At 37.4% G+C, this 16,211-nt stretch overlaps 1 protein-coding gene across 1 annotated transcript in view; it reads left to right on the top strand.

Annotated features, from left to right (window-relative positions):
- UNC13C (unc-13 homolog C) overlaps window positions 1-16,211 on the top strand; it is a 739,526-nt gene that overhangs the window by 346,395 nt on the left and 376,920 nt on the right. Inside the window, exons 9-10 of the mRNA XM_079913745.1 lie at window positions 12,590-12,668; window positions 14,843-14,914. Of these exons, the coding sequence (XP_079769871.1) occupies window positions 12,590-12,668; window positions 14,843-14,914 (151 nt within the window). The remainder of the gene's footprint in view (window positions 1-12,589; window positions 12,669-14,842; window positions 14,915-16,211) is intronic.

The following is a 16,211-nucleotide window of genomic DNA, read 5'->3' as shown; positions in this document are numbered from 1 at the left end:
TGTGTACTAACAGTAATATATGTCAAATCCTATACTAAATACTAGAGATGAAAAATAAGTTGTATATAGTCCCTGTTTTTGAGAAGTCCATAATCTGAGTGAAAATCAGATATGAGCAAATAATTATCATTATAGAAGGAGTAAATTGAGTATAGTGGTAGCATGGTCAGATTGGTCCTTGGCTGTTAAATAAAGTTGTTTTAAGATCACGCAGTTGAATTTTGTTAACTTCATAGGCTTCTGATCCCTTGTACAACCCTGGGCAGTCACTCCTCTGAGTACCTGCATGAGTTGCAGAGGAATGATTTTGCAGCAGATGGATAGGTTAGGGAAGCCACTTCTTAACTTACTAAGCATAATAGGTGGTTATGCTTGAAACTTTCATAGGTATGAGAATGTCGCTGAGTCCACTGGTTCCAGAAGTTTTCCAGCCATAGGATGTGAGATCCAGGGAGTCAGAGCACAGATGAAGCTATTGAGTGAGAGAAGTAACAGACTTGGAATCAGTGGCCAGAGAAACATTTTTAAAAATAAATAATTAATATTATAATATTCTGTCCCTGAATATTTTTTTCAGTTGGAATCCCTCCAGCACCCACTTCCTGGTTGGCAATTCATTAAACCAGTACTTGGTATATATTTATTGTTTTTCTAAAAGTATATTTTAATTCTACTGCAAGAATTCTGTAATACCCCTTAAAATAATGAGACAGCCATGGGATAACCTATCACCAGGGCTTGAGTCCGTTATGTTATCTGTGAACGGGGTACTTCCTGAGATACACGAGAGCTTGAGTTTTCTTCACTCTTTGTTCTTTTTCCTTTGTGGTGAGCAGGGCCTCAGGATCTTTCTTTGTACTACCTATCAAAGGTAGACCACTGGGTAGGGTGTGTCTTTATTCTGAGCTAAATTCTGGGCCATGTTTAGTGTTTCTGTTAGCATAGAGCAAATTATAAAAAGGATTCAAAAAATATTGAGAATAAGAGGATGCTTGGGCTGTGAAAGTCTGGCAACCACCTAATGGCTTAGTCTCTGCCTTTAGGTACTACCAATTTTCATTAGTGATTGGAGAGGGATTGTTAAGAAACTAATTTTCATTATTGATAGGAGACGGATTGTTTAAAATTTCAGGGGATTAAATATTTCAGGGCAGCATATTTCTAAAGAATATTATGATTAAAAGGAATCTGAGGTTTCAGCTTTGAGAAATGTAATTTCTTTGCTATTGTATATTTGATTGTATTTAATGGCCTCTAAGTAAAGCATATTAAGAAGCTGGTATTTCATTAATTTATGAATGATTATATTTTATAAGCTATATGTAAATGAATGCTGAGTTTTTCCAGAGAGAGATTACTAAGAAAATTAGCTTTAAACCAAGGAACATTAATACACACAATTTCATATTTACTATAGCTTTGTGCCACAGAAGCCTAGTTTCGGAGTTTAAAAAACTAACACCCTAAATCAAGACCCTATGTGGTAAGAATTTTAATTAAAGGGACATTTTTTCCCAAATAATAACAATTGCTTAGTCACGAGAAAATTTGGGGGCTGCATATTTTATTTGTTTTCTGTTGTGTAGTATGTGATGTTATGAGCTTAATCTAGGTGCAGATAATGTTATGGGAGGGGTAAGAAAAGTTTCTTGTGTAGGGAATTGCAAGCCTTAGAAAATGCTATATGGTCTCTCTGATAAACAATCTGTTAAGGAAGTGAGCCCTGGAAAGTACACGTAATAATTGAGTTGTTAGAAGTTAATCCCTGACACCTGACACTGTCCCCGTAAGACTAACTTTGAGAAATTTTCAGGGGAGTGTTTAACAGCTGCATTATAGGTTTTCACTTCTGCAACTCATTGTGTGCTAAAACCTAGGACCATTTGGTTGTTTTGCTATGAAAAATATTTTTAATAATTAGAAATATAGCCTGCAATCCCCGTTACTAACAGAATGGTGAATCTTTCACATCCCCTTTCTGTCTTTAAAAACTTAAAAATGATATTAGCTTTTGAAAAATAATGTAAAAATGAATAATGAGGTAGTAAGCGTTTCTGAAACTGTTTCAAAAGAACAAGGATTTGAAAGGAAAAGCCTGCTTAAAGTACTAAGGAACATTACAGAGTGGTAAGAGATCAATGCCTAGGAAAGGAGAATGTAATTTAGTGGAATACAAAGGCTCTCCTTGGCAACGAGGCCATTTACTCTTTAAAATATCATAGCAGTTTGAATTGGAAATTTTACCAGAGTTCATAAAGTGGAATGAAGGGGTTGAAAAGAAAGTGGTGAAACCACCTCGGTCAAGACCCTCATTAAGGAATCCAGAATTACTTCAGCAATCTTTTAGACCATCTCTCTGTCTCCTTTATCTGTCCTCTAATCCATCATGAACAGCACTGCCAGACTGGTCTTCTTAAAACATTGCTTTCATCGTGTTAGCCTCATGGCTACCTACTCACAACAAGATGGATATGGCAGTTCTGTTCAAGATGAACTGCAGATAAGGAAGTTAGTAATTAGAAAGTTAACGGAAAGAATTCCAAGTATAATAGGATAACATTCACAACAAAAATTGTGGTGATCCAAATATAAAGAAAGATACAAATGAGAGACAATGTGAGGAAGGAAAAGAAACTGTGATGAATGGAAATGGACAAGGCTTGGTACCTCTTGGATATTAGAAGCGAAGGAGAGGAGGGAAGGGCATTAGTGATGTTCTGGAGTCTTGAGAATTTCTAGCTAGCTGCTGTAAGCTGGGTATCTTGAACAAGAATTTAAATTTTCTTGCAGCTGAGTTTCTATATGCCTAAAATACAGGACTGTTAGAATATATAATTTTGTAGGTGGCTTAAGTTTTTCAACTTGGATTAGCTGTTATTAAGGAGTTTAAGCCTCTGCAGCTGGACAAATGGTGATAGTATAAAAATCCGAGACATCAAAAGGAGACATCCAAAATAATTTGCAGGAAAGATAATTGGTTCTAAAATGGATGTCTTTACTTGAAAGTGCTGACAGGTTTGTGGAAATATTGAAGAACACTTAAAAACTATTTATTGATACCCACTGTACTCCAGGCACTCAGCAAAACAAACATGCTCCTTGCCTACTTCAGTGAAGTCAATTCATATACAAATTTACTGTATGAACTAGAGAAAGAGTAATAGAATGAAAGCAAGAAAGAGAAAGGAAACCATTTAAAAATGATGGCATCACTAATCATTAGAGAAATGCAAATCAAAACTGCAGTGAGGTATCACCTCACACCAGTCAGAATGGCAATCATCAAAAATTCTACAAACAATAAATGCTGGAGATGGTGTGGAGAAAAGGGAACCCTCTTGCACTGTTGGTGGGAATGTAAATTGATAAAGCCATTATGGGGAACAGTATGGAGGTTCCTTAAAAAACTAAAAATAGAGCTACCATATGACCCAGCAATCCCACTACTGGGCATATATCCTGAGAAAACCATAATTCAAAAAGAGTCATGTACCACAATGTTCATTGTGGCGCTATTTACAATAGCCAGGACATGGAAGCAACCTAAGTGTCCATCAACAGGTGAATGGATAAAGATGATGTGGCACATATATACAATGGAATATTACTCAGCCATAAAAAAAAACGAAATTGAGTTATTTGTAGTGAGGTGGATGGACCTAGAGTCTCTCATACAAAGTGAAGTAAGTCAGAAAGAGAAAAATACCATATGCTAACACATACATGTGGAATCTAAAAAAAAAAAAAAAGGTTCTGAAGAACCTAGGGGCAGGACAGGAATAAAGACACAGAGGTAGAGAATGGACTTGAGGACATGGGGAGGGGGAAGGGTAAGCTGGGACAAAGTGAGAGAGTGGCATGGACATATATATGCTACCAAAAGTAAAATAGCTAGTGGGAAGCAGCTGCATAGCACAGGGAGATCAGCTCTGTACTTTGTGACCACCTAGATGGGTGGGATAGGGAGGGTGGGAGGGAGGGAGACGCAAGAGGGAGGAGATGTGGGGATATATGTATATGTATAGCTGATTTACCTTGTTACACAGCAGAAACTAACACGACATTGTAAAACAATTATACTCCAATGAAGATGTTAAAAAAAAATGATGGCAATTCAACTTGCCAGTTCACTATTTTATTGATGTTTGCCCAGAATGATCAAGAGTTGTTAGATAAGAATATGCTGTACCTGACAAAGTTTCATTTCCCTTTGGCCTCACAGATGGGAACAGCATTGTCCCACTGCACATAATTTGCTATATTTTTTATACAACCATGGCCTCTAAACTCAAGCCGATTACACTCACTCCTTGCTGTCTGTGGGAGATTGGTTCCAGGGCTCTCACAGTTACCAAAATTTGAAGATGCCTAAGTTCCTTGTATAAAATGGTGTAGTATTTCTGTGTAACCTATGTACATCCTCCTGTATACTTTTAATCACCTCTAGATTACTTACAATAGCAAGTAGAATGTAAATGCTATTTAGATAGTTGTAAATGCTATGCAAATATTGGCTAGCACACAGAAAATTCAATTTTTTCTTTTGGGAACTTTCTGGATTATTTTTTTCCAAACGTTTTCAATCTGCAGTTGATTGAACCTAGGAATGTGGAACTGGTAGATACATAGGACTGGCTCATCTCACTCTCCACCAAGGAACTAGTGACTAGTCCAAGGCAAAAGGAAATACGGCTGTGCCAGTTTTACTGAGAGACATCATGTTGGTCTATAATGTAGTTCCCTCCACAGAGATCCTCAGTGGTAGTTTAGAGGACTAGATGTGATTTTCAGTAAAGACAAATATCCTACTTTATGGCCACAGTTCAGAGAACCCAGGAAGTAATGAAGAGAAGATAGAGGAGTCTGGCATGATTAGTACTAGGGAGAAGCTTTATGCTTTGAATTTTATTTCTGTTTTAAGTCAGGGCTTAGACAATTATTTGAGAGGATAAAAGCGGTGTTTTTCAAGATTAGAGCTAACAGAAAAAATGGACTTGGTTGGAGCATCTGTGAGACCTTTGTCAACATAAAGTTAAATAACTGGGACCAGGAGTGTATATGAGGGTTAGGCAAGGAATAAGCTCAGCCAAGATGCATGCTCCTCAGGGCTGAGGCACTAACCAAAACGAGACCAGCAGAGGAAAGAAGTCTAGACCAAAGCTGAGTCAGAAGAGGAAGTTAATAGCGCTCAGAATACCGCATGGAATGCAATCGCAAATTTATCTTTCTGCCCTTCTGTTTCTTTAATTATTTAAGTAGATAGCTACCCCCAAGTGCATGTCTGCCAGAGACTGTTACTAATCTGTTCCTTAGTTGGAGGAATGTGACTAGCCGTAGGGCAGCAGTGGGCCAGCAAACATTCCATCAACTTCAATAATGTTCCTGTTTATACAAGTCTGTGATAAAATAATTGCTACCAATAATGCGTAATCTGCTTACACAGGTCTTCTCAATCAGTGCTCCCCACAATACCGCTGTGAAGGTAAATTTTGCATTTTCCATATGAGATAATCAAGGTTCCTAGAGGTTGCAAAATATTTCCTGGTGGAGTAACTAGGCTCTTATGTTCTTCCAATGACTAAGTCCTTGCCTGCTACCCCACTTCAGTGTGTGGTCCTTACCTTTCTCCCTGGTCCTCTGGCTTCTGTCTTGTTCTTTTTAGGTGTTATTTCAGAGATAATGAAGCAGAGATCATAAAAACCATAGCTTGCTTAATGTCTCATCTCTCCAGTGTCAAGGCCTAGTCACTTGACCTTCCATGTTTCGGTCTTCCCTGCTACATGCCAGGGTTGGCTCTAGGGGAGTAGAGAGGAGTAAGATTTATTTCTCATTTTTTGGAAACCTATATTCTAGCAGGGACTTCCATGTAAACAAACAGAATGCGGTTTTACAGGGGTTATGGCAGAAGACTTAGAACAACTGTTCTCCAATGTTTTTCTGCCCCAGTTCAACCAAAAAGTAGGATATCCTTCTCTCAGTAACAAATATTTAATTTTAACCCACAGCTGCTGAGAAGCCCGACTGAAAAGCGGGAGGCATGATCTTCCCCCTTCTTCCTCCTCTCACTCCCCAGCCCCTTCCACCTAGCATCCTGATGTCGAGGTCACAGTCAAGTAGAGTTGGTTGAGATGGGGAGGATGTACTTACATCTACCTTATGGACTGATGAGCATTATGTTCAAGTTTCATTTGAGAGGTCAGTAGGTGTTAGCTTATGCCACTCAGCAAGGAGGCCAGTACCCGCAGAGGAAATAGCAGAGTAAAAACAGACAAGTAGGGAACAGTGTGGTGCCTCTGAGGATCTACAAGGAGTTCAAGATGACTGGAACAAGGAAGTATAGGGAGAAGACGAAAGAGATGAGACTGGAGGAGACATCATACCTTACTGGGATGTACAGGGGTTTGTTCTTTGTAGGCACTTGTAGGTGTAAGGCATATTGAGTATTAAAAAAAAGACATCTTCAAATTTGTGTTCTAGAAAAATCACTCTGTTGGCAATGTAAAAAATGGGCTGCAAAAATTCTAAGATTAGTTAAGATAGGAAAGCCTGGACTAGGGCACTGTCAATGGGAGAATTCAAGAGGGAGACAGCTGAATTGTTTTATCAATTCTACAATGCACATTTTTATACTTTATAACAAATGGAGATGCATTTTAATAACTGATGGTGTCTTAAAAACATTAGTAGCCAAGCAGCAGTTGTAAGAGTTTACAAGCCTGCATGCTTGTAAACTTAGTTAAAAGTGCCCTGGGAAAGTGTAATCATTTTATTGTTATTGCTAGTGGTATGGCTGGACAATTGCAATCTCTTAATACTTCAGTTTAGAAAAGCAATGATGATTGGAGGAAGGATCAGAGTCTCGTTTGTCTCTTTTGATGCTTTTGGTAAGGTTGAGAGCCCACCATCACCGAAATCTGCAGCAGAACTATCTGCTTCTGGGAATACAAGAGACAGTAATGGAGCACTGTTTCCCATAATGCCCGATCACTGTTGCTCTTGATGGCTTAAAAGACAGTAATTTGGAAAAAGTCCCAGACAGTGACAATTCTGGGTTGCAGAGTAATTCTGAAAGGTTGAATTTTGAATGAGAAGTTTAAGGAATAACAATGTTTTGCTTATATTTTCCTTTTCATATATAGAACAATGTGCATGACATATGACAGAAATCTATGCCATAGACAGTCACTTAAAGAGTGCCCTTTCAATTAGTATAAAATTTAAATTCTAATTGCTAAGAAAGCATGGTGTCAGATTAATTTGATTTTTTCACAATGATATATAAAATAATGCTTTATCTTATGATAGATGGTGCCTTAGTTTTGATGCGATAAAGAATCAAAAAATCATTAGGAATTGGTGATTAATTGGCTGTGAGGAATGAGTCATCAATTACACAAACATAAATAACTCATTCGGTGTTGACAGTAATGGAAATCTTTTCCAGAAGGTGAAAAAAAAATGAAAAAAAAATATTAGGATATAACATATCCTAATATGCTGCAGGGGAATAATTAAAGTGTATAATGATCATCAAGAAAAGTGTGTTAAAATGTATGTAAAATAGATCATGTTAAGCAAAAAAGCAATATAGATCATTGTATGTTTATCACCATTAAGTAATGAAATAAATACAAAGAGTTGTTTTTAAAGGGCTGAGAGCACAGCTGTATTAGAGGAGAGGGGAGTTAATATGATTTATTGTTAACCTTTACATTGCCTTAATATTCCATAATGCTAAAAAAAGATTAATTATATAGCCCTGCCCAATAAATGCCTTGGAAACATAGAAATAAACAGAAGCACTATAATTTGTTTTTTCAGGCCTGTAGTCTTCAATTAATTTACCAACTCCTTTGGATATAAACAGAGTCTACCAATTTTCTGATTTCTAATGGAAATCAGCAAGTCTCTGAATATTACCAATTAAGCATCAAGCATCCACATGCGGAAGTAGCACATCTTTGTCCCATAATCAGAAAGTACTACTTTCGGGAAACCTGCTCAATTGTTTTCATGCAGTACTCTCCCTGTGCCTTCTCAGAGTTCTTTTTCAATCCGTAGAGACTCCGTATGTTATCAGATCAATTTTGGATTAAAAATAATTACTATGTACTTAGTAAAAATCAGCTTTACCACTTCTACCTGTGTATCAGATTTCTTAAAAATTACAGAATACTGTATATATCTTTTAGACAATATGTGTTTTTTTCTGTAACAAGATAATTAATCCAAGTCAAGGTATATGGCCATATACTTTTATAGTCAGATGTTATTAAACTCAGTAAACTTCTTTTAGTATAATTATGCAAAGAACTAAGGAATAAAACCATGAAAAATATGAAGACTTTTTAATACAACAAATGTTGGATTAGAACACATCTCAGTTTAGCCTGTAAGATTATATCCATTGTCAATTATATGTGATCATTGACGTTCCAGATATTTCTGTAGATCTCCTGATACTTTTATCTCATTTGTAACTCCTGTAGTCTAAAGGTCTCCTTTTTCCTTGGGAGAACACTTGAATAGCTGGAGAGGAACCACTTGGGAAGGATTGGGACTATCTTATACAGTAATACAGTGTTTCTAATTCGAAGATAATACCCTTAGAATACATTTTTAAAATTCAAATACTAGCAGCACCTTTACTAGGACAGGCCTCTGATTTCCTCCTACCAAAGAAAAAAATATTAGTTATTAAGAACATGAGGTTTGAGGCAAGACACTCCTGCAATAGAAATCAAGCTCTGCCAGATATTTCTAGGCCTGGGGAACTTGTTCAGTTTACGGTTTATTAAAGGTAAAATGGGATTAATGGGAAACCTCAACTCATATTATTGTTGTAAATGTGGAATAATGTAATCATATAAGCAGTAGAGTGTGGTAAGACAAATCCTGGCAGTGCTAACTCTGACTTAGATAATGACCTTTGGGATGATTCTGAACTATTCTATGCTTCCATTTCCTCACTTATAAAGTGAGAGACATAATTGTAGTTATACCTTATTGGATTTTTTGAGAATAAAATGAGGTAATGCTTGTAAAGACTGGCTATGATGGATAGCATTCTCTCTGGCTCCTGGTAAGCGCCACATAAATATTAGCTAGAATTAGCTAGTTTGCTTGCTACAGTTAAAGATGGCTTCATCCAATCAGCTATACCAGAAAGGGTTGAAATCAAACAGCTTCTTCCCTAGAATTAGACTTCCCTTCAGAATTACTCGTCTGCTGTTGCCTGTGCTGATGACTCCCTGTGACCTCCAGATCATCAAGCCTGGCTCATTTCTTTAACGGATATCCATGAACTTGACCTCTTGCCTATAAGGCAATGATTTACTTACCTACTGTTCTTTCCAGGCTTCACCATTTTTTTGTTATCTAATCGCTCCCAGGTCTCTCCTGGTTAGGAAGTCTCTCAGTAAATATTACAAAGATATTTGTGTAGAGCTTCACAGTATTCACCAAGCACTTCTCTATTTATGAGGTGAGGCTATTAGGGCAGGTTTATTTATTTATTTATTTTTTAAGATTCAGGTTTGAAATAAAAGTTTTATTATTACTTGATGGATAAGCTCATTAAAGTATACATTTATACAAACTTCTTATAGTAATGATGAAAATGTAAAATTATAAGGAAACACAACCTGATAAAGAACATTTTGGGGACTATCTGTGAAGGTTAAGAGAACATTTTTATGGCATTGCAATTTAAAAATAAAGGTTTAATGAAAGTAAATGACAAACTCAGAGGGGACAGAGATGAATTTTGGATCCATGTCTTCTAACTTGGGTTCAAGTTTGGCCTGTTCTGACGAGAGAAGCATAAGGGTGAAGTGTGAGGTTCAGGAACATATATATGTGTAATTGATTCCTGAATTTGTGAAAATATGAGGTTGCTCAAAATTCTAGGCTGGCTTGGGAAGTTAAGTTCCACAAGAAGGAAAACATAAAGAAAATAAATAATTTGTTATTGATAGGAAGAAAACACATAACTCATTTATATAACACTTGGCAGTTTATAAATAATTTTCTCAACCATTATCACAATTGAATGTGTTTCTTTACAAAGTTATTAAAGTAACTTCAAAACACTTGGAGGCAGTTAGTATGGTTGCTATGTAATGTGGTGAAAAGACATTTATTGAGGTACATTTTATGCCATTATTATCCTGTTCACAGAGGAGAGAAAGTAGAAACTGCTTGGAATCAGAGCCTTAGACTGGAGCAAATGAAACTGGAAAAATCCTTTTAGGAACCCGCTCACATAATCCTTTTCCCATATATTTGATGTTTGGGATGTGGGAGGGTCAAGGCAGGGAGAAGGCAAGAATATGGAAATAGGATAGGAGGGGAGAAAGACGTCACACTGAGAGAGCAGTAGTCTTTCTGAAGGTGAGTGTTGCAAAGAAAACAAAATATTCACTGCCCTTTCCTCCTCCTATACTCTGCAGTTTCTTGCAGTTCATAAGGAGATGCTGCCAATGATTCTTTTGTGATTGCAGTTCTTCATCTCTGACTGTCACCGTGACTGTCACAGCCCTTAACCTACAGAGTGTCCATTGGCATTATTCTAGAAAACGATGGAAGCTGTATTAACTCCTTTTTCACAGGTTCAGTGGTGGACTACTTAAGTGTCATCTCCCCCTACCACACACTGTCTCCCCTCCCATCTTTTATTCCTTCCCCCTCTTCTTTCTTTCCTCTTCCTTGATCTCTGCCCCACAATTACTCTTGTCCTGTATTCTATGATCTACAGGTAACTTTTAGTTCAGGTGTGTGACCTTAAGAATATTCTGTTCGTCACTGACATCTTTCTTACCCGTGTGCAGTGGTTTTAATATTTCACATTTATTACTGCATTTGGTCCTCATTTTCAGACATGTAGTTTATGGCATTATTACTATTTATTATCATCTTATCTTTATAAATATTTTGCTTTTAATATTTTGTATGAGTTGTATGATGCATCTTTGTAATTTGTCCAAGATCACCAAATTGGTACAACTGGAAGTATTTGAATTAAGACTGTGGCTACTAAGAGAGATCCAATAAGACAAAGGTTTCCCTTTGTTAAATTAAGCAGCAGAAATGAAGAAACAATCTCTGTGTCAGTGAAAACTGGACAGTAAAATGCTGATAACCTATTTTTGGCTGTTGTAGCCTATTCCAGTGGCAGAGCTGCCCATCTAAACCCAACAGGATGAATTGTGGTGTTTCTGGTGCAAAAGCTGACTCTCAGCTAGATGTTAGCAGGGGTTTTGCAGTTCAAGTGAGCGGAAGGAGTAGCTGTCATCAATGACGTTAGCCCCTTTTTGGTAGTATAAAAAGACTAGCTTTAATGCAATAAAAAATCAAATTCAGGGCTTCCCTGGTGGCGCAGTGGTTGAGAGTCTGCCTGCCGATGCAGGGGACACGGGTTTGTGCTCCGGTCCGGGAGGATCCCACATGCCGCGGAGCGGCTGGGCCCGTGAGCCATGGCCGCTGAGCCTGTGCGTCCGGAGCCTGTGCTCCGCAACGGGAGAGGCCACAACAGTGAGAAGCCAGCGTACCGCAAAAAAAAATCCCCAATTCAATCTATTAAACTTATTTTAATAAGTATTAATGTTAATATATTTTAAAATTAGTTTAAATTGCAAAGACGGCACATGCTTATTATAAAAACATTGGACATTAACAGATTTATAACATAGGGAGAGTCTTCTCTTTTTCTATCACCCAGTTTCTCTCACTCAACAGAGGTAACTATGGTTTACCAATTTGGTGAATATATTTCTAGAAATGTTCTGTGTATATATAAATGCACATACAAATGTGGGACCATACGAAACATAATATGCAAACTTGCTTTCTGAACATACTATAAGTATTTTTTCATATATACACATATATACTTACCTTATTCACTTTAACGATTGCATCCTTCCCATTGTATAATATACTGTAATTCATTCAGTCGGTATACTGTTGTTGAATATTTAGGTGACCTAGCTTTTGTTGTTACTACAAAAAAAAGTTGCAGTGAACATTCTTGTATAACAAATTATTATAATCTTGTGCATTTATCTTTAGATACTTCAGATAAGTGGAAATCCTGGTATTGGAATAATCACTAATATTTTAGATGTGTCTCTGAATCCTTGAGATGCCACTTTGGAGTTCAATCTGTGAAGATGCAATATACACAAAACATAGTATCTTTACAATAAAAGTAATTTTTTTTTTTACCATTGCAGACAGACCAAACTTCCAGCAAAACTGGTTTGGTTCTGTTTTTCCTGGAGGTGCAAAGTTCCATATACCTAACAGTTTCAGTTGTCCTCTCTGTGGTACAGTAAAACAATGTGTCAAATCAGGCCATCTATAAAGTTTCAAAGTATGGAACTATCTAAGAAGGCAAGAGATCACTATGTGTGGTAGTGTCCTTTTTGGTACCTCAATAATGGTCCTTGAGTCTTGGATCTTTGCTGCTGTCTGAACCAGCATGATAATCCTTTAACCTTTTTTCACAGCCTTTTTACTACAAAGAGTGGAATTTTTCTTATAAAGAGTCAGTTAACCATTAAAATCATTCCTTTGTGCCCTCTTTCAGAGCCGGTTGGGGACTTTATGGTATTGATAGTATGCCAGATCTCCGAAGGAAAAAAACTCTGCCTATTGTACGAGATGTGGTGAGTCACTCCTGTTTAATTCATTTTGACTGCATACGTTGTCTTTATCTTTATTAGATGTCATACTGTCCTTCTCATTAAATGCCTAGCCTGTAAATATTTCATAGAATAACACACAGCAGAAGCTAGCAAGTGTTATATTTATTATTTCTTTAAAATCTCTTAGATGGAGGAAATAACTCTAACCTTTTGACAGCTTTTAATATTAGCTGAAATTACAAATTGAGTTAAAATGGCCCTATAATTGAGCAGAAAGAAATCACACAGCATGCAAAGTGGGCTGCTGCACCTGGGCTTTGGTGACCACAAGTTTACTTTGCAGTTGAAGGCTATATTTGACAGTCTTCATCTTAACCCAGTAAACTGCTTTATGAAGCATGCAGATAATATTAATCACTTCCTTATTCTCATATATTAAGATCAAGTCTAGCCAAATTAATAAGCTGTTCCACTCTCCGGAGAAAACCATGGCTTCCAAGTCATTAAAACCTTTATTAGCCCTGAACATAACTCTGAATGACAAACTCTCCTATAGGAAATAGGCTGGGGACTGCTTAGAGATGCAAAGAATTGATAATAGTCTGTATTAAATTCTAAAAACAAATAGCCCATCAACATGAAAAAGAAATGTTTTCTATCATTCACAATGTTTTCATGTTTTGCTGGAGGCTCATTCTTAATAGTTTATTATATTAAAATATATTTTCCCTCAGAGAAACTGAAGTTTTCCTTTTAGCAACAACGTGCACAATTTCTTGATACCAGTCATTTTCAATTTTGCTATGAAAACCTTCATCTGAAGGTCATCACTTTAGTTTTAAATTAAGAAAGACAAAATCTTGCCTGGAAAAATCTTTCGCTGGAAAGCATGATATGTCTGTACAATTAGCTCAGATTCCTGCCATTATAGTGTGACATTATTTTTAAGTGTTAGGCTTATTTAACATTATTACACTCTTTTCTCACCTGTCATATGTCTAATTATTTATATTTTGTTTTCTCTGTCACTTGGACACTTCAGGCCATGGTAAGTGACTTTCATTTTATTTAATTAATACTTGGCAGTCTTTTCAAATGTACACTGCTCTTATTCATGGGATCAAAGAGAGCAAAATGGGGAAATAAAAAGAGACATATTCGAATAAGAAGTTTGGGTTCTCCAAGGTTTAACATCTAGTTCAATTCTGAAAGACAGACCAATTTACATAAACAACAGGTACAAATGCAGGCTAAAATAAAATAAAAACATAACTTTAGGGACAGTAGTTGTCCGAGATGGAAGATCATCTTTGGAGGTAAGTCCTGTATAAGTTTACGTGGTAGGAGTGGAGATGGTAGGAGTTTACAAGTGAGGAGTGAGTCACCTGCTCACTTAGGACTGTACTCAACCTAACTGGGCACACTGGCTTTGTAGCTCCAAGGAGATATATTTCTGACCAGATCTCTTATTCCACTGTGACTTCCCTTTGTTCTTAATGGGAGAGAAGATTTAATATTCCCACATAGCACTCCTGATTTCCAGAGTTCTCTATAGCACCATCGGGTATATTATATTGTATATGTTTCAGGTGGGAGCAGCATAATGGTTCTATTTTACAGGGGAAACTAAAGGGATGTGACTCTTATTTAAAATCACCTAAGTTACCAACATTGAGTGAAGAAAACAAGTCTAATGATGATTCTCAGTTGGCAAAATGGACCCTTGGAAGAAAATATTCTGGCCAGATGTGGAAGCATATTTCAGGGAACTATGGACAACTCAAGAATCATCTAGTACCAGTCGTGATTCAGGGCTATCAGACAGATCAGCTGGCTCTGTATCAATGGTTATGTTTTATGAAGGAATGTGATTATGATTGTCTTGGGGAAAAACAATGTCTTAGAAGCCTCTTGCTAGCCTAGAAAACTTGGGCTTCAGGCCTGCTTTGCTGGGCCTCAGTTTTATCATCTGTAAAATGTAGAGCCTAGGTTTGATGATCTAAAGGGACTTTTTCAGCTCTAATGTCCTATGATTCCACATTCTGGATGAACTGGCTGACTACTGAAAATGGTAGGTCCCTATTGACTAAAGTGTCAATAGCGATAGTCTGTACTTTCACACTTTCACCTTCTGCTGAGTAATAGGTACATAGCAGTCACCTCATAATTCTGTGTTTTTTTGGTTCTATTTTAAGACCCTGGCTGCCCGGAAATCTGGACTCTCCCTGGCTATGGTGATTAGGACATCTCTAAATAATGAGGAATTGGTAGGTGCAGAGTCAGTTACTAACTATGCATTGATCGTGGTCTGGGGAAAAGCATTCTGCCTGGGCTGCTTGTTTGTTGTGTTCATTCCAGAGTTCTAGGAATCATTGGGAACGTGGGGAAAGTCTGACCCTAAACAAAGTTTCTCAGGTCCTCAGCTGCACGATCGTACAAATTATCCTGTGCTGCTCAAATACGCATGCACCTTCCCATCTTTACCAATGCCATTTCATCCTAACACAGTTTGTCACTGTCCACCTAAAAAATCCTGCTAAGTTTTTACATAGTTCACGTTTTGCTTCCTTTTGGAGGCTTTCCCAAACACCCTCCTCCCCTTCTGGCTCAATTATTAGTTTCTTCCACTGGGCTTTTCTAGCATTTAATCATGACCTCCATCGTATAGTATGGTGTAGCATGGTTAAGAGTGAAGGCTGCTTGGGGTGAGTCCCATCTGTGCCACTAAATTAGCATTGTTATGTCTGATGAGTTATGTAACTTCTCTGAGCCTGAGTTCTTTCATGTGTATAGTGAGGTGATAATAATACAGAAGATTAAGGGAGTGGATGAATATTTAACACGCTTACACGGCCTAGGGTACAGTAAACAATAAATACAAGCTGGTATTCTTATTATTTTTGTTACTACAGTTTGATTATCTTGCATAAGGCTTTCCTTTTAGACTCCATGAAGGTAGCACTATATCCTGTTAGTTGTTCTTGTTAAATATTTTCATCCCTATTGCTTAGTACACTGTCTGACGTAAGATAGAAGCTTTGTCAATTCTTGTTGAATGAAAGAACCAGCATGATTAAAAGGTACAAGTAGGGTCAGGGATTCTTGAATTTTGTTCATTAGAATCACCTGGGGGAGCTTTAAAACATACTTATGTCTGAGTCTCACTCCCATGATTCTGATTTAATTGGCTTCACATATAGTCTGGATAGAAGAGGTTTTTTTGTTTTGTTTTGGTTTGTTTAAACTTCCAGGTGATTCCAATGAGCAGTGGGTGTTGTGCCATGGTAACTGCATCCTGCACAGCCACTCTGCTGGGGCTGTTTTAAAAAAAAATAATTAATTAATTTTTATGGCTGCGTCGGGTCTTAGTTGCCGCACTTGGGATCTTCGTTGAGGCATGCAGGATCTTTCGTTGTGGTGCGTGGGCTTCTCTCTAGTTGTGGTGTTCGGATTTTCTCTTCTCTAGTTGTGGCACACGGGCTTAGTTGCCCTGCAGCATGTGGGGTCTTAGTTCCCTGAGCAGGAATTGAACCCATGTCCCCTTCATTGCAAGGCAGATTCTTT

The sequence above is a fragment of the Stenella coeruleoalba genome, assembly GCF_951394435.1.
Source record: "Stenella coeruleoalba genome assembly, chromosome: 2".
In the NCBI taxonomy this organism is placed as follows: Eukaryota; Metazoa; Chordata; class Mammalia; order Artiodactyla; family Delphinidae; genus Stenella; species Stenella coeruleoalba.
The sequence above is the reverse complement of the archived record's forward strand: the minus strand, read 5'-3'. Positions and strand labels throughout refer to the sequence as shown.